This window comes from Ascaphus truei, chromosome 5, assembly GCF_040206685.1.
Source record: "Ascaphus truei isolate aAscTru1 chromosome 5, aAscTru1.hap1, whole genome shotgun sequence".
Lineage (NCBI taxonomy): Eukaryota > Metazoa > Chordata > Amphibia > Anura > Ascaphidae > Ascaphus > Ascaphus truei.
Window position 1 is genome coordinate 17,709,937 of NC_134487.1, and position 26,286 is coordinate 17,736,222.

General features: G+C 42.7%; 1 protein-coding gene across 2 annotated transcripts in view; it reads right to left on the minus strand.

Moving 5' to 3' along the window:
• PRKCQ (protein kinase C theta) overlaps positions 1 to 26,286 on the minus strand; it is a 125,089-nt gene that overhangs the window by 17,190 nt on the left and 81,613 nt on the right. Inside the window, exons 3-12 of one of the 2 annotated variants that reach the window (XM_075599412.1) lie at positions 25,200 to 25,399; positions 22,899 to 22,959; positions 20,870 to 21,032; positions 18,339 to 18,370; positions 17,616 to 17,701; positions 17,018 to 17,147; positions 16,235 to 16,344; positions 13,105 to 13,222; positions 11,182 to 11,342; positions 9,636 to 9,809 (exon numbers count right to left, since the gene is read on the minus strand). In XM_075599412.1, the coding sequence (XP_075455527.1) occupies positions 9,636 to 9,809; positions 11,182 to 11,342; positions 13,105 to 13,222; positions 16,235 to 16,344; positions 17,018 to 17,147; positions 17,616 to 17,701; positions 18,339 to 18,370; positions 20,870 to 21,032; positions 22,899 to 22,959; positions 25,200 to 25,399 (1,235 nt within the window). Of the gene's footprint in view, positions 1 to 9,635; positions 9,810 to 11,181; positions 11,343 to 13,104; positions 13,223 to 16,234; positions 16,345 to 17,017; positions 17,148 to 17,615; positions 17,702 to 18,338; positions 18,371 to 20,869; positions 21,033 to 22,898; positions 22,960 to 25,199; positions 25,400 to 26,286 lie in introns of those variants that run through there. The other variant, XM_075599413.1, reaches the window with a different exon arrangement.

Consider the following 26,286-nt stretch of genomic DNA (forward strand, 5'->3'; position numbering starts at 1 on the left):
GTAAGTATGAGAAAAAGCTGGAAATAAAATGAAACTTTGTTAGAGCATATTGCCAATGTTTGTGAGTTTACTGCATGTATTCTTAGGACATTCTTTGTGGCAAGATAGACAACCCTCAAGGGGTGGATATCCATTTCTATACAAATATACATAGGAACAAATTTGTTAGAGTAACCTTGGAATATTATTAAGTATAGGGCGGTGGTAAATTAGTTAAGAGACCCTTAGCGGTCCTGGTCATATTGGGGATCATAACCCCGTATTGGCCATCCGCAAAGAGTTGGGTCTACTTAGGAAGCTGACCCGTTATTATAGGAACCAGAGAAGCTCCAATCTTTCATTCATACCCCTGGGGGCAACCGTATCCAGTGTATGAGTCCACTTTGCCTCTTTCTGTAAACGAATTCTTTCTCTATCCCCTCCTCTGCGGAGGGGTTTCACATGATCAATCACTTGATACCTAAGCTGCGAGATGTTGTGTCCATTTTCTGAAAGTGTCTTGCCACTGATGTGTCTGATAATGGGTTTCTGATGTTACTTTTATGTTGTGTTATACGTTCCTTAAGTGAATTAATTGTTTTCCCTACATATAACATCCCACAGGGGCATTTTAGTAGATATACAATGTAAGAACTTAGGCATGTGTAAAAACCATTGGTTTTAAATTGTCTCCCCGTATGGGGGTGACAGAAGTGCTCACCCCTTATTATTCCATTGCAATGGATACAGCTCCTGCAAGGAAAGGTGCCGAATTGGGGTTTTGTCAGGAAGGTTTGATGTGCAGTTTTCAATAAATCGGCTTTGACCACTCTATCCCTGATGTTACGTGGCCTTTTATAGGCAAAAATGGGTGGGTCTTTAAACAGATGGCAAATGGTGGGGTCACCTTGCAAGAGGTGCCAATGCGTTGATACTGCTCTCTTAATTTGCTTTGAAGCTATACTATATGTAGTCACAAATGTCACACCTTCCCTTCTTGGCTTAGGGTTCTGTTTCAATAATTCCCCTCTCGTGAGATGGTCTACCTTAGTCACTGCTTCCTTAATAGTTTTACTACTATAACCTTTGTTTAGGAATTTGTTCCCCATTGTTTCTAACCGCATGGGTAACTTAGTAGTGTCTTTTACAATTCGTTTGACACGAACAAGTTGGATATAGGGTAGGCCTCTCTTTAGACCATGTGGATGGAAACTGTCTGCTAGAAGCAGACTATTACTGTCAGTAGTTTTCACATATAAATCAGTTGTGAATACATTTTCATTAAGGGATACCGTGACAACTGTGGGATGTTATATGTAGGAAAAACAATTAATTCACTTAAGGAACGTATAACACAACATAAGAGTAACATCATAAACCCATTATCAGACACATCAGTGGCAAGACACTTTCGAGAAAAAGGACACAACATCTCGCAGCTTAGGTATCAAGTGATTGATCATGTGAAACCCCTCCGCAGAGGAGGGGATAGAGAAATAATTCTTTCACAGAAAGAGGCAAAGTGGACTCATACACTGGATACGGTTGCCCCCAAGGGTATGACTGAAAGATTGGAGCTTCACTGGTTCCTATAATAACGGGCCAGCTTCCTAAGTAGACCCAACTCTTTGCGGATGGCCAATATGGCCAATATGGGGTTATGATCCCCAATATGACCAGGACCGCTAAGGGTCTCTTAACTAATTTACCACTGCCCTATACTTAATAATATTCCAAGGTTACTCTAACAAATTTGTTCCTATGTATATTTGTATAGAAATGGATATCCATCCCTTGAGGGTTGTCTATCTTGCCACAAAGAATGTCCTAAGAATACATGCAGTAAACTCACAAACATTGGCAATATGCTCTAACAAAGTTTCATTTTATTTCCAGCTTTTTCTCATACTTATGGACTTCTTTTCAAAAAGGACTGTCAGCAACTGTTTAAAGTGGACACAACATTAGAATGCTACACTGGTGCATCATGGCACTACTATTTGCTCCTCTCCATGCTTCCAGAATAGTCCTTCTATATTATCATTTAGTAAATTACTCTGTTTATGTATTTTTATGTTTTTTCTTTCCTTTGTTGTCTGTTGCCCTAGCAACCAGACGTCATTGCGCATTTACGTCGTGATGTCCCGCCACGTGACGCCGTCAGTCATTGTGGGCAGACATCTTTGGATTGTCTACAGGACACACCATTCTTTCATTCCTCTTGTGGGCCGTCGCTGGGCCGAAGACGTCATCGCGTTGTGACGTCACGTGCGTCCTGACGCGGCGCCGCACGGTGACGTAAAGACGTCGGGGGCGTGCACAATTAGGTTGTTGGATTGGATGCAGCCCTGCACTTTTGGTGTTGACTGGGGAAGGTAATTATTTTGACCTTTGGGGGTATATATAGATGTGCTACTTTTTATCACTTTTGAGGTGTTTGGTCTGAGGAAGGGACTTTGTGTCCTGAAACGTTACCACATTAAGCTCTGATGCATCAATACATTTGGTAATCTTTTGATACCATATTTTGTGTGCTTCTTCTTTTCTCCTACCTTGCCAGTACTTTGGATCCAGCTTTGGGACGCCAGGATCAACGGAAGGTGAGCACCAAAAGCGAACACCTTGCGAATTTTTCCTTAAACAGTGGTGTGCCATTTACAATCCTTTTTGTATTACAGTATTTGTAGGGAGCTTTGAGGGGATACATATATACGCCTTGAGCCTCTACGCAATTAGATCTCTCTCACAGTCCCCCTCCCCCTTATTGGTAATTTTGCCCGGATTTGCACACCCAAGTTCTTTTTCTAAAAAAAAGCCTTCCCCCCCCCCCCCCCCCCCCTCGCACGGTTTGGACATGCGACAAGGGCTTATAGAGGACCACAACCTGCCAAACAGACGGGAACGGGCTCCATCCACCTGGATTTGTACAACTCGCAGCTACACTTGCTACATCTTATCATGCAGAGAAAAGTGGGGCAAAGCCTTCAAGATACCCCTGTCCCGCAGCACTGCCCTTGTAACCAGTCTGCAGCGGCATTTCCCCATTCACATCTCAGCCCACTCAATCCTCCCACCTGTTTTAGATGTTTTGTTTTCATTGACATCTCTTGATACCCCTTTAAGCCCCCTCATCCACAATGTTTGTTTGAGTCTCCCACATCTGTGTCTTTTATAAACCTAAAACACCTTTGCATCCCCTTCCTCTCCACTGCTGATCCACGAACACCTTAACTCTTTAAAAACAGGGGTGCGCAAACTGGGGGGCTTGCAAAAATGTTCTAGAGGCGAGGGTGGGGCGTGGTGGTTACCGAGGCAGGCGCTCTTCCCCAAAGTATTTAAATTAAATGTCAAGGGTAGCATGCAAGGCCTCTGTATGTCACTTACCTGGTCTGTGACGGCTTCTGGCAACGCGGCGTCAAATGCCGCCACAGGGCCACATGACGTTGTGATGTCAAAAAAACTCCAGAGACAAGGTAAAAGGGTGGGGGGGAGGGAAGGGGCGCGAGCAGGGTGGGGGAGCAGGCAGGGGCACAGACAAAACGTTCTGCGCACCCTTGCATTAAAAAAATACAACTTTGCTGCTTGGTTAACATAACTTGTAAACAGGTACTGCAAGGCATGAGGAAAAGAGCTTTGCTCTCAAAATGTAGCTAAAAAAATATATGTTCTGGCAGTCCAAGTAAAAAGACGATATTGCCTACTATTGAAGTATCCAATCGCTTGTGTTGCTTTTGTAATATGGGGTTTGTCTCCTTATTTAAAAAAAATTCTGTACTGAAGGAATTGCAGTTTTTTACCTCTTACTTAATTCACCTTAATTTGTAATAACTGTTCTTATTTATAACATTTATAGAGTGCCCTTATCCATGGTGCTGTACATTAGTTAGTACAGACAAAATCTATGTTTTTGGTGCCTGAGGCACAGGGAGATAAAGTGACTGGCCCAAGGTCACAAGGAGCCGACACCGGGAATATAAGCAGGTTCCCCTGATTGAAGCTCAATGTCATTGTTTTTACTCCCTGAGCCACTCCTTCCCCCCTGGGATTTAACCCTGTCTGTGTCAGAAAACCACAGGGACCCAAATGCTACTGGTTTTCCAGCACTCAACCATGTAATAGCTTAGTGCAGCGATCACGTGGTCCCCCCAGGATGTGTACGGAAGGGTACCCCACTTCCGTTTCGATCATGTACGTTGAATGCGATCTCCCCGCTAGATAACGAGCATTTAATGCATGATTTACTCTGTACGTCATAGGGTCACCTAGACCAGGGGGGCTCAAGTTTTGGTTTTTGGGGGGGGATGAGCGGGGGGGCGCGGCAGTGACAGATGCCCCACACTCTTCCCCAAGGCATTTAAATTAAATGCCGGGGGACTACGCGAGGGCTCTGCGACTTCCCTCACCGTGACTCAGTCGGCTTCTGCAACGCGGCGTCAAATTATGCCACGGGGTCATGTGACATAACATAAGCCCGCGGCATCATTTGATGCTTCAGATGAGATCGGGGGAGGGGCACGAGCAGTGGGGGAGAGCAGGCAGGAGGGTGCAAGGCAAAAAGTATGCGCACCCCTGCCCTAGACCAGTGGTGCTAAACACCAGTCTTCAATACCCCCCCCCCCCAATCATGTCAGGTTTTACGAATACCCTAGTTTCAGCACAGGTGGCTCAAATCAGTTCCTGCTTCAGCACAGGTGGCTCAATCAGAGGCTGTCTGTCTTTGACTGAGCTACCTGTGCTGAAGCTGGGATATCCTTAAAAAAATGACCTGTTGGGGGGGGTTTAGGACTGGATTGGAGCACCCCTGCCCTAGATCCCCTTCTGACGTGCAAAGTACATCTTGCGGCACTCAGCGGGTTAAAAAAAAAACAAAAAAAGAAAGACGAAGAAATGTAGAAAACCGCAGCGGAGGCCCAAAAGCAGCGAAGAGGTTAATTTCCTGGAGAAGAATCCCAGCGCTCGTTTTCAACAAAAACAAAAAGCGTATTTCCATTGCCATCATAAAAAAGAAATGGGCTGAAAAGCCTTTGAATATTGCATGGCAGAAAACATCAACACGTCTTCAGATGCTGTTGCTGCCAGCTCCTGTGTTTGAAGGTGCTTATCAAAGACGTGTCGCTGGGGCCTTCAAGATGAACGTCCCAGGCAGGGATTCCATATGCTTGCTGTTCTCCTTACAAATTGCCCAGCCGCTGTGATATTATGATTTGAGACATGCTTCCACTTCAATCCATGAAAGGGACCCTTTGACTTGTTGAGGCTCTCTCCTTCTCAAAAGGCTTTCATGTGGCGAGTGATCGCCCAGCCGGTCGGAAAGGTCAGCCAGAAGCAGAGGACCAGAAATCAATTGTAAAAATCAGCACAGCAGTGAATTAAAAGGTGGCAGAATAAAAACCTTTTGACGGCTGACGGCTCCCCCCTTTATTTTTCCCGTTTGACTTTTAAACAAATGTGTTTGAAAGAATTGTGTGTGTGATTACAGAAAGATGAAGCCATGGTGGACTGGGAAATGTTCTAAGTATTCTTTGTGATTCCTGAAAACAGATTTTCTGCACAAAGGTAATATTGTGGGTGATATTCTTATAGGTGGATAAAATATATATTTTTTAAAAGCTGGCGCATTAAAGGATGTTGAGTTCCATCTTCTCTCAACAAAAAAAAAAACAACTTCTATTCTACTTGATAATTAATTGGCTTCATAAAACGTGTCCACAAATAGATATTCCCTAAAAAAGCAATTTGCTTTACAATGGAAAATCAGAAACACAATATACTGTAGCTCTCAACGTTTGGCTAATACAATTCCTTATGATCATAAGAGTTCATTTTACAAATGTTTGGCTGGATTTTGTCAAACAAAACATTTGGCGAATTTGTTTTTGAAGATCACAAACAAAAAAAAAAAAACTCAGTTTGTGTTTTTAACACATTTTTCTGTATATAAACATTAGCCGCCTTTGTGAGTTTGTCAAAGAGTGTAATGAATTTTGCAAACATTATGGCAAAAACTGCTAAATTTGACAAATTATAGTGTTTATTATGTGGAAATTTGGTGTAGGCGACGTTTTGGAGAACTTGGCCACATTTTGGGGTTTTGTCCCTGGTTTGGAAAATTCGAAAAGGCTTCTTCAATCTCTAATCCCTACCTAACATACAGTACAGGAATATTAACATGTACAATGAGTGAATGCAGACAATAACAAAGATGCACAGAAAACTCTACGATTTGTTTTGTAGCAGCCATTATCAGCATTATCTCTCAGCCTCCCAGAAACTAAACTCATGCTCCCTGCAGGGAGTTGTACAGAGCATCGGAGCTGCAGGAACCCTGGGAGAATCCGATGGTCTCAGCTTCCTCTTGTTGTGTAACATGGTTTGTTATCACATGGTGGAGCCCAAGATCATTCTTTTTCACTAAGCTCACAATGCTGCTCTTTTCTTCTTACACAGTTGTAAGACATTATTGCCCGCGCAAAATAACGTGTTAAACAACACGTGTTATCTCCTTAACTATTATTTTGAATAGTACCAACATGTGCAATAACATCAGTTACATCTGCACAGTATAGTCTCACTGTTTCATTCTCTTCTTCTCATTAGCTGTAATAGGAAGCGGCAGCTTATTATTCTCCCGAAGGTATGTGTATTAGTGGGAGTTTCATCTCTCAATTCAATACACTAAGAAGCAATGCACAGTTACAGGACCGCTGACAGCTTTCCTGGGGCCCATGAGTTGAGTGTACATCAGTGGGGGGTGGGAGGGAGGGGGAGGGGAAGGTGTCCACACCCCTACTGTTGGCAGCCCTGAAACCCCCCTCTCTCTTTCTCTCCCCTCCTCTCTCACTCCACCACTCTCTTTCTAAGGCCTCGGCCATGGTAAGCGCTTACTCGCTGAACCGTGCTGACGCTCGCTCCCGCTCAGCACTGAGCCCCTACAGCCGCAATTAGAGCGGCTTTAGTAGGGGCTCGCCTACGCTTCCGCAAGCACCCGGAAGAGTAGGTCTTACCAGAAATAAAAATGTCCCCGCTTGCCGGCGCGCAGGGCCGGTCACGTGAGCAGTTCGCCCAATGACGGCGCGCAGGAAAAGCAACCGCAAGGCCAGAGAAAGCACCCGCTTTCCCTGAGCCTCAGCGCGCCTCAGCACGCCAGCAGGGAACCCTGGCCGAGGCCTTACTCCCCCTCTCTGCTCACTCACTCGCCCCCTCTGCTCACACCTTCTCCGCTCACCACCTTCTCGGCTCACCGCCCCCTCCGCTCACCGCCCCCTCCGCTCACACACCCCCTCCGCTCACACACCCCCTCCGCTCACACACCCCCTCCGCTCACACACCCCCTCCGCTCACACACCCCCTCCGCTCACACACCCCCTCCGCTCACACACCCCCTCCGTTTCAAAAGAACAAAAATCAAAGGAAGAAAAAAAAGCAAGAGCAACAAGGCCAGCAGAGGAAAGGGACAGCAGGAAACACACGGAGAGTGGAGATGGGCAAAGGGAAATGTGCACAGTATCAAAAGGGAACCTCTTGCCAATTTTAGAACTTTTTTTTACAGGTGCCAAAGAGAATCTTGGCAAGTTTATACTTTTCTAATAGAGAGATGGAAGGAAAGCAAAGGGAAGAGCCAGCCGGGGACCAGAGGCAGAAAGCAAGCAGAGGGCAAGGGGCAGAGAGACACACAGGTCACATCAGAAAGGTAGAGAGACACAGCAATCATCCTCGGTCTCTAACCCAGTGTTTCCCATCCGGGGTGCGGCGGCATCCTGGGGGTTCCGTGAGAGGACCAAAAAGGTTCCGTAGGATTTCCCAGAGCAGAGAGAAAGCAGGGTAGTTGCTAGGGGGCTGGGCAGTTTCCTCAATCCTGATTGGCTGCATTACCCAGGTGGTGTCAGGAGCCTGGGGGTATGGTCAAGCAGAGGAGGAAGCAGCATGGGCAGGAGAGCGGTGAGGCTTGGTGTCTGTTCTGTCCTGTTGTGTGTTTTCTGTGACAGTCTCTGTCCTGTGTCTTCTGTCACTGACTGTCCTGTTGTGGGGGTTCTTCAACAACTGAGCACTGTGAATAGGGGAGTGGGGGGGGGCTTCAAAAGAAAAAAAAAGTGTAACCCTTCTATGGTACACCACCCGACATGAGATTTGGGGGTACACTCCTTCTGGTCACTCTGAGTGGTCTTGGTGCTGTGACTTGCAGGTAAACAGGATGGCCGAGTGCTCCGCGGTGTTGTGGTGAGAATACAGGACAGGGACTGGAGGTGTGATGTTTGACAGGTTACCTTAGTCTCTCAGGATGCACAGCGCCTCCAGCCAGCAGGGATCCCCTGGGGTCTCCAAAGGAGAGACCCCCACTGACACTCCATTCTCCAGACACAGGAACAGGGACACACACACAGCAGCTTCTTTTCTGTGGATCTTTATTCAGCATAGGTGTGCAGACAGCATACAGCATGATAGCACAGGCATGGTGTAATCTCTGCCTCTCTGCTCATGGCAGCTTGAATTCCCCCCCTCCTTACCCAGGTGGGGCAAGAGGGGTGACCTCTTCTTGGCTTCTTATCTCTCTCAGCTCTCTCTCTAGACTAACTGATCACTAACTGAATTTGGGAATATGTCTCAATTTGAATATCCTCAGGGAGGGTCTCTAACTTTGAATCATTACAACTCAAAGTTAGATACCGATTGGCGCGCGCAAACACACACACACACACACACACACACACACATACACATCAGGGGGTGTTCCAACCCATATCCACCTTTTGGATTAAGGCCTCGTTCAGGGTGCTGGCTTCGGAGGGAGGGCGTGCTTACGTGCGAGCTGCCATCCGAAACAATGTATTGAAAGGGAATTGTGGTTGTCAGGGTAGCAGCTGCCCTGTCTCCGAAGTACGGAGTTGACGCTGGCTACAGTTTCAATAAACAAACCAATTAGTTTTTTGAAGCTGCAGCAGCGTCACTGGGACCTCGGCAGCCAATGAAATCATTCTCGAGAATGATTTCAAGACTGCAACTCCGATCCCTAAGCTGAGGTCTGTAGCCCCGCCCCCTCCCCAACTCTTGAAAAAGTCTGCTGGGGAGGATGAACAATAGGCAATGTTACCTTAGTAATATCAGGATATATTGTAGCTGCTGAGTTACACTGACTGGAGGATTGATTGACACTGAAAGGCGGCCATTATGTTAGGCACACAATCAGGATTTTAAACAGATTTACTGTATAACAGGAGCACCAAACGATTGCCACCTTAGGCAAGAATGTAGAATTATACATTGTCACATGCTTAACATATAGAAAAAAGAAAAGAAAATAAAAAAAGAAGGGGGGGGGGGTTAGTAGTATTGCCGCTTTAAGGCAGATTAACCTGCTTTGAATCCCATTGTCTGCTGTCCTTGTGACTTTGGGAAGAGGGCTTTATCTTCCGGTGCATCTGACACCAAATCGAGGGAAGGGGCTCATTTTACCAGCAATACTCTGTGTACAGATATGCAGACATTGCCAGCAATATATGACCACGCAATAGCCATTATAAACCTTAAAATGGCCGGTAAATCAAAAATGGCTACTATTCTTTAGTGACTATACCCCCTAAAACCAGTAGAGTAGTGTGGGAATGACAGGCAGTGTTGATGATCCAGATGTCCATTACCTGCGTCTATTTCTATGTTACCTTTGTTTGGAATGTACAGTAAAGGTGCGTCAGGAAGGGATGGTCCCAGGCCAGGGAGAGGACTCTCTTCTCCACCATGGTGCACTCAATGTCATCGTCCATCAGGACCACGTCCTTTTTCAAAACTTTCATGGCAAATAGCTGGTGTGTCGTTTTCAGTTCGGTCAGGAATACCTGATGAAGAGAACGCAATGTCCTGTAAATGAGATCTCATTTGATTGGTGGTCAGCCCCGTACCATGGTGCCTCTGCGAGGCAATGTGCTCAGAGGAAGTTTGGGCATAAGTTGCAGTGTATTGTGATACTAGAGCAGGGCTGGCCAACTCCAGTCCTGAAAGGCCCCCAACAGGTCAGGTTCTCAGGATATCCCTGCTTCAGCACAGGTGGCTCAGTCAAAAATGACTGAGCCACCTGTGCTGAAGCAGGGTTATCCCTAATACCGGGCCTGTTGGTTGCCCTTCAGGACTGGTGTTGGCCAGCTCCGTACCAGAGAGAGCAACATTCAGTTTCCTGATGGGACATGTAGAGCTGTTGTTATACCAGGGTGCATGTCACACATTACGTTTTGGTCTTATTGCATATTAGTACACCTGAATTCATATACTATGCCAAATTCAGAGACACCCACGCAGATTGCAGCACAGTTCTACAATGATTTGTAATTTAAACATAGCACGGTTATTATGGGTCACAGTAGCAAACATTTCTTGCGGAACACAGGCCCATAAGATTCACTTGACATCTTTTCCAATAAATTTATGAGAATATATACATGTTTATTACTGTGTGTGTGTATGTGCACACATATATACATTTTACCAACAAAGTACACACATACATTTATACGTACGTGCGTATATATACGTAGTATGATCGTTTGCCCCACTTCGCCAATCCCCTCCGGCCCCGCAGCAAAGCATATAGCAAATGGAAATATTCCTGTGCGCTCATTTGCATGTCTTAGGCAGGTCTGCAACCCCGCCTTTCACCATTATCACCCAGCACACAGTTCCACTGCAGCAAGGGATTCTGGGAAATGACATGCAAATGGGCACACGGTGTCACCTTTTGCTACAAAACCATTTTTAACATGGTTCCCTATAGGCTTAAGCTTTCTGCATGGTTACAGCTTTAAGCACAGCCAGGGTTAAGATGCATAGCCAGAAAACCCACCCACAGACAGCCTTTTCGACCTTAATGGGTCTCATCAGTGTGGGGTTGGTTAACTGGCTGTGCAATAAAGCAATGAGGATGGGGTTTGCCATACTTAGTTAAGTTATGGTGGGTAAAAAAAGTGACAAAAACCCTCCACAGCAAAGCATATAGCAAATGGAAATATTCCATATATGGTTTTGAAGCAAAAGGTGACACTGTGTGCCCATTTGCATGTCATTTCCCAGAATCCCTTGCTGCAGTGGAAGTGATAGATTATATATATATATATATATATATATATATATATATATATATATATATATTACATATATATATATACACATAAACACATACACACACACACACACACACACACACGTCTGAATATTTACCTTGCCAAAGCTTCCTTTCCCCAACATTTTATGCAGGAGAAAGTCAGTGAAGGTCACCTTGAAGAGGCTGCACGGCTGGTCTGTCCTCAATTCGGAATCTACAGCGGGGGCTTGATGTTTTATTTCTTCGACTGGTAACTCCCAACAAATGCCCTGGGGCCCTGGAATTGGCAGGAAATGCATCAAATGAGCAGCACATTACAGACTTTCACAAATAAATAAAACAATTCTTAGACATTGAAATGCTTTAAAAAACGAATGTGATATGCCCACTTGTTCTGGAAATCATGCAAAGCTATTTATGACACTTCTTTGTCTGTTTCCTCCTCCTTACAATCAATGACGCGCTCCCGCTATTTAAATAGCGTGATAACCCTGCCCGTTCCCTGCTAAAGGAGGCACGGGGCAAGTAAAGCATAACAGTCACACGGGGTACTGAGGCATGACCTGGCTGGAGACAGGAGAACCCCAAGCAAGCTTTTTCTGACCAATGTGTAAGTGACATTGGCCCATATTGGCTAAACGGTGCTATTGCATAAAACACCTACATGGGTGGGTGGGCCTGATGAAGGGGCTGTGTTCCCGAAACGTTACTGTATCTGCTCAAGCGATGTATTAAATACTGAACTAATTTGCAGCACAATACCTGTGTGCCTCCATCTTTGTACGTAGGTATAGCTTTATTTATTTAGCGCCATCCATGCACATAGCGCTTCACAGCAGTAACACACGCGACATAACAATATAACACATAATGGGAGCAAGTACTTGAGACATAAAAGTAACATTAGGAAAAGGGAGCCCCAGCCCTTAAGAGCTTACAATCTAAGTGATAAGATGATGCCTTTCGGTGACGGAAGACCCCTTACAGTCCATTTTTCAAGTGAATGAGCTAGAAGCGATCTTCCGTCACCCCTTTGTTAATACAGGCCGTTGTGTTATTTTTCAATGTACAGTATTGCCACATTGATGCCTTCATGGAACCGTTTTCTTCTCGGAGTGTGGCACATCCACTTGTAATGTGACAAATAACTGTGCTTTACTCCAGAGGTGCTCAACTCAAGTCCGCCCCCCCCCCCCCCCCCAAAGGTCAGGTTTTCAGGATATCCCAGCTTCAGCACAGGTTGCTCAAGCAGGGCTGAAGCTGGCATAGCCTGAAAACCTGACCTATTGGGGGGCTTGAGGGCTGGAGTGGAGCACCCCCTGCTTGACTCCATGCAACCAGTCTCCAGATCCCACACATACATTAACACAGTCACATTTCTAGATGTGTTGTGCTTATGACATGAAAAGTGTCAGCTTGAAACCAAAACAGCCGTTCTGGGAACCTGGCCTCTGTGGTGCATATTACCAGCACACATTGTTAGAAGTGGTACTGCTTTATAAAGTTTGACATGGAGTTCTGTATATTTTGGTGTTATTACATCAGAAGAAAAAAATAAATCTCTGAGAGACTAACTGCAGTATATATTGTACTGTAGGAATGTGTATAGAGTTTGTTTCGGAAAACCCACGCGCTTATGGTGGATCAGAGATCTACAAAACGGTGCAAAATGCATTCGTGACATTGCAGGCGTTTTTATCCCACATTTTATCCCTATTCCCCGCGTAACGTTTCCCCGAGCCTCAAAGGGTTTCAGCGAAGGATCGCCGCATCGCGAGCATGGTGTGTTCACCCTGCCTATAGTCAACGTTAGGCAAACGTGAGAGAATGTCACAACTTGGCATATTAGGTGAAAATGGCGCTGCGCATTGACCGCGCTCGGTGAATCGCTGGCGAAAGACTCAGCCGCGGCTTTCCTTTCCGACTCAAAAAAAGACAAGTGTCGCCATAATATGAACATTTTGCACATTTCCGCTGGAAATCACAGGAATATACTTTCTCGCTGCTATTTTATGCTTATATAGGTAAACAGAACGTACCTTTTTTTGCCGATAATAGCACAGGTTGATCTGTAAGCTGTGAAACGTCTTTGCTTGGGAGTCCGATTACAACAGGCCCTTCTCTGTGAAAATGCTCTGATTCTCGTTGTCTTCTGCCCTGCAATGAACCACATCTTAAATAAGTTAGGGTGTGTAAAAAAAAAAAAAAGGGACATAAACCCTACACCGTACAGCAAATGAAAAAGAATCACTGAGCATATTAACATTGTATTGTATGTCTTTATTTATATAGCGCCAAAAGTGTACTCAGCGCTTCACAAAAAATACAGTACAGGGAATTATAATAATACACTAAGTGCAGCAAAATCCAACAATAGGAAAGGAAATCCCTGCCCCGAAGAGCTTACAATCTAAGGTTTGAGGGGAACTTACAGAGACAGCAGGTGAGGGAATAAGTGCATGTCTAAAACAGGTCTGCAACCCTGCTTTTCACCATTATCTCCTACCCTACAGTGCTTCAACTGAAGCAAGGGATTCTGGGAAATGAAATGCAAATGAGCACACCGTGTAATCAGAAAGAAACATTAAGGCTTCAGCACTTCACTTTGCTCCCAGTAGGTGAATGTGTGAAAAGAAGCAGCGGCTCAGTGAGTAAAGACACAGACTCTGGAAACAATGACACGGAGTTGGAAGCAGGGGAGCTTGGTTCAATTGCAGGTGTCAGTGACCTTGGCCAAGTCACTTTATCTCCCTGTGTCTCAGGCACCAAAATCTTAGATGGTAAACTCATCTGGGCAGAGACTGTCTATAACAATCCTATGACTTGCGTACCGTGCACTATACTGTAATTATGAGTCCCATTGAAAAAAAAAAAAAAAGATTAAAAATTAAGACCATAAGATCAAACTGTAAATTGTATGAATTATTTGATTGGTGCATCAAAGGCAGGTAAATAATTTGTAATAAATGATTTATACCAAAGCAAAAGTCATATCATGGGTATGGAATTGATGGTTGGAGAATGGAGGCCATAACAACAACAACAACAACAAAAAGTGTACCGATGGAAAGTAGGTGCAAGGTTTGAAAGGCAAATGTCTGTAACTAATGTTTTAAAAATATCTGAATGACAAGCAGTAGTATGGAATGCCGATCCAGGCCAATATTGCTGGTTAGATATAGAATCACAATACGCCGGCACACCATATCTGCCAGCATGCCTTTGGTCCCTGAACAGAGGAGATACACAAACTAGTAAATTCAAATTAGGACCGATGAGGCACACGTGGGAGATTTGGAAGAAATCTAAATTTAAATATAAACTCACAATCACTAACTCCCAACTCATTCCAATCTTCAAAAATCCCAAATTTCCTCCTGGTTGTGAACCCAGACAATTTGACCAATTCCAATCAAAAAACATCAGGGCAATCGCCGACATGATGAGTCTAGGGCAGTTCCTGAGCTACCAAAGATTAAAAAACAAATATGAAATTCCAGAACTGAACGCGTTCAAATATCTCCAGATTCGACACTTTATACAAAATCTATCCCCAACATTAGAATTTCCCCCTCTCACTAATTTTGAAAGGCTGTGTAGAAACACCGCCCATCAAAAAGGTCTCATAACGCAAATATACGCCGAAATGGAGAAGGCGGCAGACCCCCCTACTCACGACTATATGCTCAAATGGGCAGCTGAATTGAACATAGTTATAGACAGAGAGGACTGGGAAAGTATATGGGAATCCGCCTCAGGAACTTCTATATGTACCACAACTAAGGAAAACATCTATAAAATATTGTTCCACTGGTATCTTACTGGTTAGACCAAGACAAATCTACCCTCTGGCCTCCGATCTATGTTGGAGAGGCTGCGGACAAAAGGGGGACATGGCCCACATCTGGTGGTCATGCCCAGAGATACAGAAATATTGGCTAACCATACAAATTATAATAAAAGAGGTCACAGACCTCACAGTACCCATTGATCCGCTGACCTTATTGGCCAGGCCAATGGAGAATATTGACCTCCCAACAAGAAAATTAATCTCCTTCATCCTTACAGTGGCTACATGTGCGGTGGCCGCCTCATGGAAGAAAATATCACCCCCCCCCCCCCCAAGCAAACGGTAAAAAAAAAGGATCCACGAGGTAATGCTAATGGATAAACTCTCAGCTTTCCTAAAAAGAACCACAACATCCTTTTACACAGTTTGGGAACCATGGTTGACCCAACCAATAGAATAGAAAATCCCCATACATAAAAAGGAGACAACTTAGACACCAGAGTGAAAAGAGACGAGACGGACACCTGATGACGGGATAGGAGGCCGTGACAGCATTGCTGGCCCGTGACAGCGAAAGGGTTAATTACAATCAATATATCCATCTCCTCTACATCATGTACATGAGGACACCAGTGTCTATACTCTGAATGTTGTGTTCATCTACCCATCCTGGTGAATAAATGTCCTCCTGACACTTCTGCTCTGGGTAACATGAAGCATTGTTTGTCGTTTGTTCCACCTGCTTGGAGGCTGAAGAGCTAGCAAGAATAAAAAGGCACTAGGAGAAGACTACACATCTTAAAGCTGTGGTTGCCAACTTTTTTGGAACTGCAGAACCCTCTACAACAGAAGTGGCCAACTCCAGTCCTCAAGGGCCACCAACAGTTCAGGTTTTCAGGATATCCCTGCTTCAGCACAGGCGGCTCAATCAGTTGCTCAGTTGAAGAGACCTGACCTGTTGGTGGCCCTTGAGGACTGGAGTTGGCCACCCCCTGCTTTATAAATGTTGCGACTCCACAAAATCACAGCCTACATATCCCCACGTATCTTAAAATACAATGCTTGTAATAGAGGGTATTTATTTTTCATATTTTAGATGTTGGGTGTTCTAGGACCATTGTAGGTATTAAGTATTGTAGGACCACGTCAATCATGGGCTGAGCTATTTATGTTTTCTACTAGTTCAAAAACAGTTCTGTTGCCAACCTAACTGCAGGTCATCGTGAGACACTTGTCCAATCGGAGTTCTCATCATTTTCCATAAAAATATACAGTACTGTAAAATGATGAGGAACAAGAATTCTCTCGCTATAGGGTTGGAAAATAAGAACCTGTTGAACATCTCCATGATCATTAAATAACCGAAGTGTTGGATTTACCTGTTGAGTACTCTCTATCATTGCCAGTGCTTCCGCCATCAATTTTTGGTTGACCCCACATAGATTTGCTACTTTCTTTTGACATTTGTGATGAATATTCATGCCACACTCTTAAGAAAACAAAGATAATAAAAGAAAAAATTAATTAGCACAGCTTGGAGGCAAGTGAAAACTGTAACGGTCTTTCACCATCAACAGAACAAACAGAAGCCTGCTGGACATTTCCTAATGCACCTTTAGTAACCTTTGCAATATTGCACTACCAAAAATAGCCTTCTGAGTTTGTACATTTCTTGGATTCATCCCAGTGAAATTTCAATGAATAACCTATGATATGAAAATACTGACATTTATTCTGCGCCTCAGGATTTGCCAAAGCCTGACGGTGCGGTTGGTGTGAATTCATGCAGAAGCTGTGTGAAACTATGCAGAATTTTCCCTCTCTCTTACATGTTAGCTAATAGAACATTAATGTATGTAAAAGCATTTGGGATGACAGCCCAGAACTAGTCCTATACAGCGAGTTATAAATGTGAAACCCAACACGGATTCTTTCCATCTCTGAAATGTTATACGCTGTAAAACCATCTGTGAACAATATCCAAAACTGGTTAACATGGCGAGACCATCATAAAAGGTGACAGTTACATTACGGTCCTTGGTGCTGCTAGCACTTTAGGATAGCCAAGTCCACGGGGCGTTTCATAGTCCATGTGACATCCTTAGTTATATAGATAGTTCTGTACGGTACTGTTGTCAATAAAAGAAAACTTCTGTACTTACCCTCACACTTTAATCCCTGTTTTGCAAGACCCCACAGAAGTGTCCCGCAGTGTTCACAGAACGTTGGACTTTTGTAATTATAGACTTTAAATCTGTGCGGCATGTCTATCTTAAATCTTTCTTTGTGGAACTGGAAAAATAAAAAACGATCATTGGGCACAATTGAGCATTCACATACAGAGCCGTGCTTCATAAACCTGTACAAAAGCAATTTCATAGGTATAAGCCGACTGCGCTTCTCCGAACGCACAGAATGAATGTAAAGTGTACCTGAGCATTAAAATAAAACACAATTCTATCATTCTCAATCTCACAGTGAGTGACTTTCACATGGTTACACTTCAGCCCAAAAGGGAGCAAAAGCTTGAATAAGATTAGTTTAGCAGTAAGTATATATTTGTTTCTCCTTAAAGCTGATCTGATCTGCAATGTGTCTACTTACAATGGCACTACAGCAATGTACTGAACTCATGTTTATTACCATTATGTCTCTGCTGCCGATTGCAGATGTGGTGCATTTAGCTTTACAGTATGTTACAATGCAATTGCTTGTCTGCTTACAACAGCAGTACAGAAATGAACTGAATTAATTACATACCACAGTTGCTGAGCTGTTGACTGCTGATCCGTTGCATTTAGCTATGACTTTATCAATACATTTCTTGTGGATTGCTGCATTGCACTCTGTAATAGGAAACAAAAGGAAAATAGAATATATATTTTGGAAAGCTGTTTGTCTGTCTGTCTGCTATGCATTTTAACACTTCTTAAGATATCGTAACCACATTTTGCATGTTGGTTCCTGAGATCAAGGAGCAGGTTTTGTCTGTGTTTGGATACAATTAGATGCGACGGAGCGAAAACTGGTAGCCGGCAAAATTAGATTTTTCAAGGGCTGTCGCCTCATGTGTCGGCCCTTGAACCAATCAAATGCCTTGGAAACCCGCGACGCCGCCACCCGGTGAAATATAACTTTCGCCGGTGGCGACGGGTGACGTCACCCGTTGTGTCGCCGTCGCCATCACTAAACACGCGGCCTTATGTTCAATGCTCCAGAGTGGGAACTGCAAAAAAATGTGTATATTTTTGTGCCCGATGGAAAAACCAAAAATATAGTTTATCCAACCGCATTACAATAAAAATACATAGACAAATTTCATTAAGAAACTAAAAGAAAATGAAATTATCCATTTATAAATTTCAGTATTTTTTTTGTTTCTTACTATTCCCAAACAAAGCCGGGTACTTTCAGCTTGTATTCCATAAACAAATAAGTATGCAAATGTTTCATGTAAAGGAAAATAACGCCGTGTGTTCTTACGTCTGCATTGGTATCCTTGCTTGTTGAGCCCCCTAAAAATATACGTGGAAAATAAAAAAAGTTAGCTTCAGTTCAGTCAACTTTGCAATTAAAATATGATGGTCTAAGGAAAGCCAGGTTATACCCACTGTGTAACATAAGTTTTCTATACTGTATTATTACTACTATTAATACTTCAAAATCATGTGCAGTACTGTAAAGAGAGAGAGAGGAATGAGATCACCATAAATAGGACTGCATAAAGCAGGGGTGGACCACTCCTGTCCTCAGGGGCCACTAACTGGTCAGGTTTTCAGAATATCCCTGCTTCAGCACAGGTGGCTCAATCAGTGGCCCAGCCTTTGACTGAGCCACCTGTGCTGAAGCAGGGATATCCTGAAAACCTGACCAGTTGGTGGCCCCTGAGAACTGGAGTTGGCCGCCCCTGGCATAAAATATAGGACTTACTGAGGCAATGGGGGAAGAGGGCCTGTTTAGAACAGATTATCAGCCAATGGAAAAAGGAAAGAATCTGCGAGACGAGCACGATAATATCAACGTGTGTCCCATGTCAGAATACTGGGCCGACACGTAAATATTATTTCAATGATATGTTTAAGATGGAAATGTAGTCACTTTGGCAATGGATCTTCTTTAAAAATGCAAATTGAGCAAAACAATTTCCAATAAATGTGTAAATTGCATGGCAGCACCTGAAGAATAGATTGCCGACAAAATAATGCCATTTTGTATATTGATCTAATAAATTACTGTAGACCTGTAGTATTCTGACATGACACCAGGAGCTTCTCTAGAGGATAATAAGAGAAAGCACACCCTTTTGAAAGCACTCATTGTATAGTATGATATGGTGGTAATAAAATAAAAAAATAAAAAAATATTTTAATGATATTAAAGTAAAAAAAGAAAAAAGTCTATGTGAAACTAAATACAACTAAAGTGTATTTAAGCGAGTATATCACTATAGTGACCAAACATAAAACGCTTTATACATTAATATCAAAAACTGAAACAAGGGATATCGAGATAATGAGTGAATATTTCACTGATGATAATTAGAACGTAAAAAGGTTACAGTCATTTATTGATAACCCTTGGGTACAGCACTAATAGTATTGTTAAAAACCTGTATATAATAAGCAGTAAGCGTAAAGACTGATACTGTCAATATATAATAGTAAATAACGTATACTAGTTCCTTCAAAAACCTGCAGTTATATAGTAGATGGTAGAATCTCTATTGTGATAGCTTTTACAAATAGGCACACAAAATGTGTTTAAGATGCCTAGAGGCACGAATCAGAGTTCGTATCAATTTATAGCCTCATGAAACAAACAAAATACTGCTATATATATACAAACAGACAGCAAGTGCAATGAGCCCACAAAGTGTGTTAGTATAGCACAGAGGCACGAATCAAGTCCGTATCAAGTTATAGCCTCCTAAATATTATGCACTGTTGGTAATAGCTCACAAAGAATCGTGATGTGCAGTCAGGAACAAGCGTATTGCAGACAGACAGGGTGTTTACATAAAATAACACACAGACTGTACATCAACCAGCATATATACTCGCTAAATAATGTGCCAAAAAGAGCAGTCAGAGAACACTGTAACTGTGTCTAAGTGAGTAACCTAACACATTGCTACTACCATCGTCACAGAGTAGCATTAAGTACATATCATTATGCAACGCCTTTAAATTTCGTTGGACCAATTTTTGTGGGACCCTTGGAGCATTTGGGGGCATACACATCACAGCTGTGGCTGGAACCCTTATGGGTTTTGCCTCACACATGCCCGTGTGAGTATTTATAGCCTTTCTTTCATACCCATTCTCCCTGGAGAGATCACCCAACATCTTCTTTATAGGCACAAAGAAGTATTTTTACTGATGTCTATTTTAATTCCTCTCTTCTTCTTCGGGGGACATAGAATACTCAGAGGACCTGTGAATCCACCTGCAGTGGAGGGGAAGACGTGGACTTCAAGTAAAGATCATCTGCAGACTTTAGCCCCGAGAGGCTTTTTACTCACACAAGCCCGTGTGAGTATCTATTTATTGATATATTCATATATTCATTTTCACTTTCACCATCTCACAACTGAAGCACATTGTTTTAAAAAAAGCCTTTTTTGTCATTGTTCTATGCTGATCTGCGCCCCCCCTTGCTTTTCTATTTTCTGTTACATCCTGAGAGAATAAGGATATCTCCCAGAAAGGGTTGGAGCTGCAGACAGGGGACCCCCGAGGTGTGTATCTCTATGAAGAAGGAGGCACCAGGTTTCCCTTAATTGGTAAAATCTTCATTTATACCCTTTTCATTCACTTTATTAGAGGTGTTTTACTGATATAAGAGAGGGCCCGGTACCTTTTGTGCACACACTCATCTGGACTGGGACTGGGTCTGTAAAAAAATCCTACGCGTACAGTACTGTAATTGTGAAGGACTTGGAGTCCCATTGGGAGAAAAGAGCTGTATGAAATAAAGTTATTATTACACAGAAAAGTAATATTTTGATACTCTACCAAACAAACTCGTGGCAGACGGAGCAGAATGTCGGCTGCGGGAAGAAGGTCGCTGTGAATTCGTGACACTTGACGTTGTGGACTTTGGCCTGTTTGATGGCGCCGCGGCGTTGATGCAAAGCGAACAAGTCTTCCGAGTTTGATTCATAATGCCCTTTAGGGTCTGTGCATAGGGGGGGAAGAAAAAGATTACAAATGGCTCAAATTGGACACCTGTTGGGCATTTCTCATAATCGCAGCCCTAAAAGGATTGAGATGTGCGCTAGGGAAATACCTTTTCTACATGCAACGCGTGAGACTGCGCTGATATGTGCGAGGAGTGTGCTGGTCACACGGAATAAAGGAGAATGCATTGAAATGAATGACACCCAATGTGTAAGGCTTGTTACACGAGCTGAATCCTGCCCGGTTTTTATATACAATGGACACCATGGTTACTAATGATATGGAGAAGATTGTGTTTTCAAAGGAGTCTTTAAGCCTCAATCAATTTGATTTCTTCCTCAAAAAAAACTTGCACATTTTAGTCCAGATGCAATAAAAAAAAAAAAAGAAGCATTCATTTTTGGAACAAGGCGTTATATAGATTGTATATATCAAGGGCGGCCAACTCCAGTCCTCAAGGGCCACCAACAGGCCAGATATTAGGGATATCCCTGCTACAGCACAGGTGGCTCAATCAGTGGTTCAGTCGAAGACTACAGTAGTAGTCACATGTGCTGAAGCAGGGATATCCGTAAACCTGACCTGTTGGTGGCACTTGAGGACTGGAGTTTGCCTCCCCTGGTGTATATGATCGTGTGTAAAATAGTAGATCTTATTTTTTTTTTACCGAAACATATTTATGTAAAACTGCAATATGGAGGAAAAAAACGTCTCCAAATGTTTTTTGAAAGCAGCAATATTTTTTGCCTTGATAAATTTGGAGAAGTATTTTTGAGCCAGTGTTATGGAGACACCAGGGCGGAGTCCAAAGCGTTCAAATGTATTCCAATGAGCAGATGATGAGGGCATTTAGGTGCTGAATGGGTATTTATTGAGCAATGTTATCCATAAGGCATAGTGCATAGTTTAGTCTGCCATCTATATAGATAGAACCCGTTGTACAGTATATGTATAATATGAGAAGTACACTATAATTTGTACAGAATATATTGCATCCTGTATGCAGTTAACAATGAATTTTGAAACCACACAAGCTCTGACAATCCACGACAAAGCGAATCAAACTTGATGGGAACAAAATAATGAACCCAGTCTGGAAAAATATCTGCACAAATTTTACTCAAAGTGAATATTTCTTGCCAATGGAAAGGTTTCAATTTGAGAAATGTGTTCAATAATTATATTAAAACCAAGATTGGGCCATTTGTTTTGTTTTAGAACCAGATTCGTTTTGGAACATTAAATAATAAGTTGAAAAAAAACAAAAAACAAAAAAAAAAACACAGTATAAGCAGAAAAAACGGTAAACTTCCCCCCCCCCAAAAAAAGTTTGCAGATATTTTAAATTCGCAAACTCAAAAGTTCAACTAGTTTAGTAAAAAAAAAAAAAAATAAATAAAAAAAAAAGTTCCTCAGATTTTTTTTTTTAAGGTTTCGGCACAAATTTCAACAGATTGAAAAATGTGTTCCAAATTTTGACATTTGCAATTCGCGAAGTTCAGATTCGTACCTGCAAACTTGGCAGTCCTCAATTAAAACTTCAACTGAAATATATCTATATTGTAGTCCAAATATATATATATATATTTTTTTTAAAGATACAAATGCCCTTTTCTTTCAAAACTACAATATGTTCTTATGAATAATTTGTTGCACTGAATATATACAGTAGATAGATTATTTTTTTGGCTTTAAAATCATCCAATTGACTCCTATCTGTATATTATCAGATATAAATTGTAACCCTATACGCCTCAGTCACAAACAACATGTAAGACATCAGTCACTTGCCCGGTATAAAATCCATATTGTAAGTAAATTAATTTGTTATGAATGTATTCACTGAAATAAAAAATTCACTTACCGGACTGTTCCAGGAAGTATCTTGCATTCATTATCATTCTCCCTTGTGGTTTCAGCTCTATCTATACAGAACAGAAAAAGGTTGTGCGTTTCCCATAGCAAACATCACTATTCTAGCGCAATCACGTGAAAACATTTGCACCGACGCTCCATTTTTCATTGAATCAGATTTGCGCAATGGCTCCAGGTGTGTGAGGAAGTCCTTGTGTTGTACCTGCCTAGCATAAATTATTGGAGGTGATAAATTATTGGTTGTGTTTCTGGCGTTCGATAAATATCCCAACGTGATGTATGGCCATTAATACTCCAAAATGCACTATTACGCCTCTTTTTGTTATCAGATACAATAGTTTTAACGGATCTGATAAAAAGTGCGTTCTTTTTGGTGGTGCATTGTTGATGTATTGCATGATAAAAATAAACACCCTTTTTTTTTACCAATAATCGCGCATTTTTAGGTTTTCACACAATGATGTATCCTGGCCATGGACCCTAGTTTCAGCTCTACGTGTGTCCTAAAGTTAAGGCACTTTATCTTCCTGTGCCTCAGGCACCAAGATTAGATTGTAAGCTCTTCGGGGCAGGGTCTAATTGAGCCTGCAAAACTTTATGTACAGCGCTGCATACACTGTTAGAACTATATAAGAAAGAAGAAAATACTTATTATTCTGTTAACCATCACAAATACAGCAATGTGAGGTATTTAGTTTCTGCTGCCAATGCTTTGCATGTCTGTCTGGCTGGGAGTTAGGGGGAATCTAACTCCCCCTTATACTAGCAATCACTCTGCCACGTCTGGGCAGCCAACAGTCTCCCAGAAGTAAAGCTTCCTACATCTGATGTATTCTCGAGACGGTGGGCTGCATGTTTAAGGCCGTCAGCCCTTGTGACCCCACTGACCCGGAGCCCCATGCCGAGTAAGCAAAGGGTCAAGGAATCCTGCTGGTGCGTGGCAAGGAAGGGGTCTTGTTTGGAATAGTGAGCACGCACCGTCAGTTAGTCAGTACGCCGGTCTCACAGACGCCGTCAACTCTCACCCGCCCAGTTTGGTAATCTAGTTATGTTAGTTTTTATATTCTTTTATGAATACAATTTGATATCAATATATAAGCTTATAGTTATCTTTGATACATTAAATAATATATAAATATATATCTATAAAGGAATCATTTAAAATAGTATTATATAAATTTGTTGCATATTACGCAGTGAGGTCAAATTGTTTTCTGTAATTTGTCTCCCACTTTGCGGGTGGATTGGCTGCCACCTTTAACTGGCGCCTTTAACTGGCGCCTTTAACTGATTTGGAATGTGCGCTTTAGAAAATGTAAATTTTGGTGTGGAGTTAACAAGTTATATGTTTGTTATTTGGTGAATACGTCAGCACTGGGGTCACAAGCTGCAGTTAAGCTGAGGGCTCTAGACATTTTGGCTAGGCAGAATTTCTATTGTGTTACTTTGTTACAACAAAGCTGTAGCCTTGTTTACCCCAAAGGTTGACGGTTTATTTTGGCGAAAGGGGGATCTATTCTAGAGCAGGACTGCTCAGGTGCAGGGTGTCAAAGCAAACGTTAGTTTGTGCCAACAAATTTATTTTCTCTTTCTTCCTTGGAGCACTAAAGCATTATTATGGGATCAATGTAGAAAGAATAAAGTTTTGATGCACTTGTTAGTTTTTTTGAGCAGGCAAGCGACAAATGTCTGAACAACTTCTTACAGAATTTAAAACTTCAGATATGACAGATTTTTGGGGGCAAATAAAAGGCGAAAAGAATGAAGCAAAGAGACAGATGGTGAAGAGATTATAATCAGATGTATCAAAATGTATCTCCTCCCTAAGTACTCCTACTGACACTTCCATAGTCGCAAGCTGGGGAAGACGGGGCGAAAGACTGATACATACAGTAGGTACAGGATGAAAATGCCAAAGTTTGGCACTCAAAGTGCCTTGATACTATACACAAATCCCCAAGTGCAAAGATTGGACCTTCCCAGCATGCTCAGACTCAAGAGTGATGTCAAAAATCAGGACTTCCCTTCTCTGTCTCTGTCACGTTCCTCTTTCAAGTTAGATTAGATTTCTCCTGAGCCCTAACCTGGAGGCCGGGTTATACAGTAGCAGCACTCCGCACAACCTCGTTTATTTCATTTATTTTTATATTGCCTGAACCTGGAGAATCCATCCCCTCGAGATATTTGGCTTTATTTGTATTACTTCTCTATCACTTCTCTGCCTCAGTTATGCATTTGGATACATAACCTGTCCTGGTGTCTCTTTGACAAAAGCAGGCGAGACGCTTACCCAGATCTCCATCTTGCCGCTGTTCTTTTTGCACCGTTCCGCCAGCGAGTTCAGTTCGATGGTGGTTTCCGAGACCACCCCTTCGGTTTTACCCTTCACGACGATGTTCATCACTCTGCCCCTGGTAATGTGAGCGTCGAACGAGCTGTCCCAGGGGGGGTACATGGTGGGCTTGTTCTGGATGTACACCGTCCCATTCTCTGTGTTCAAAGGGACATAGTTAGTACGGATTCACTTGTCATATCAGCCCATTCATTTTAAAACTTAATTCAGAAAACGTGTTTCTTCTACGAACTGACTTTTCTCTTTCTTTGAAACTTGAAATGTATTAAAAGGTAGAATTTAAAAAAAAAAAAAAAAGTCGAAATACCAACCTAATAATATAATTATGATAATAACATAATAACATATCTAATAAACAGGATTACCAAATAAGACAACTAGGCATTACCTCAATCTTCACATATCTTCACTTAATTACTGCATTTTTTCTTCATCATCCTAATCCAGTTCACAATTTCAGATATTTAAGTAACCAGGAATATTGCAGTAAAGTAATGGTGTGCTGGCTAGTAATTAAAGATGTGCTTTCTTGTCCCAGGTTGGTTCACAGCTGAGACATACTGTACACTTTTGTGCTGTATTCCCAAAGAAACAAAAACTATTTGCTTTAGGAATGGTAACAACAAGGAAGCTAAATTTGATTTACATTAGACAAGAGGCGTCTAAGGCTATGGCCCCAGTGTCAGCTGCTGCCCGCGCCTGGCGGCATAGCGGTGCGTACACGTGTGCAAGCCGCAATCTGCGGTCGAACAGCAGGAGATCATGACGGGGGTGGGAGGAGCGTGGCGGGGGTGCAGCCATGATCTCATGCGACTGTTTCGCCCTCTTTGGCTGAACCGCCGCAGTTGCCAGCACTCTGTCGCCACTAGAAAAGACAAAAATCTGGTCTTTAGAAAATTTGGCCGCGCATTACGATCTCTCCATGTGCGTGCAGGGAGCTACTGGGCCTGGCGCCATAGAGGGGTGAATCTTGTTCCCGCCACTTGCGCAGCAGCTGACACTGGGGCCGTTGCCTAATAGGGGA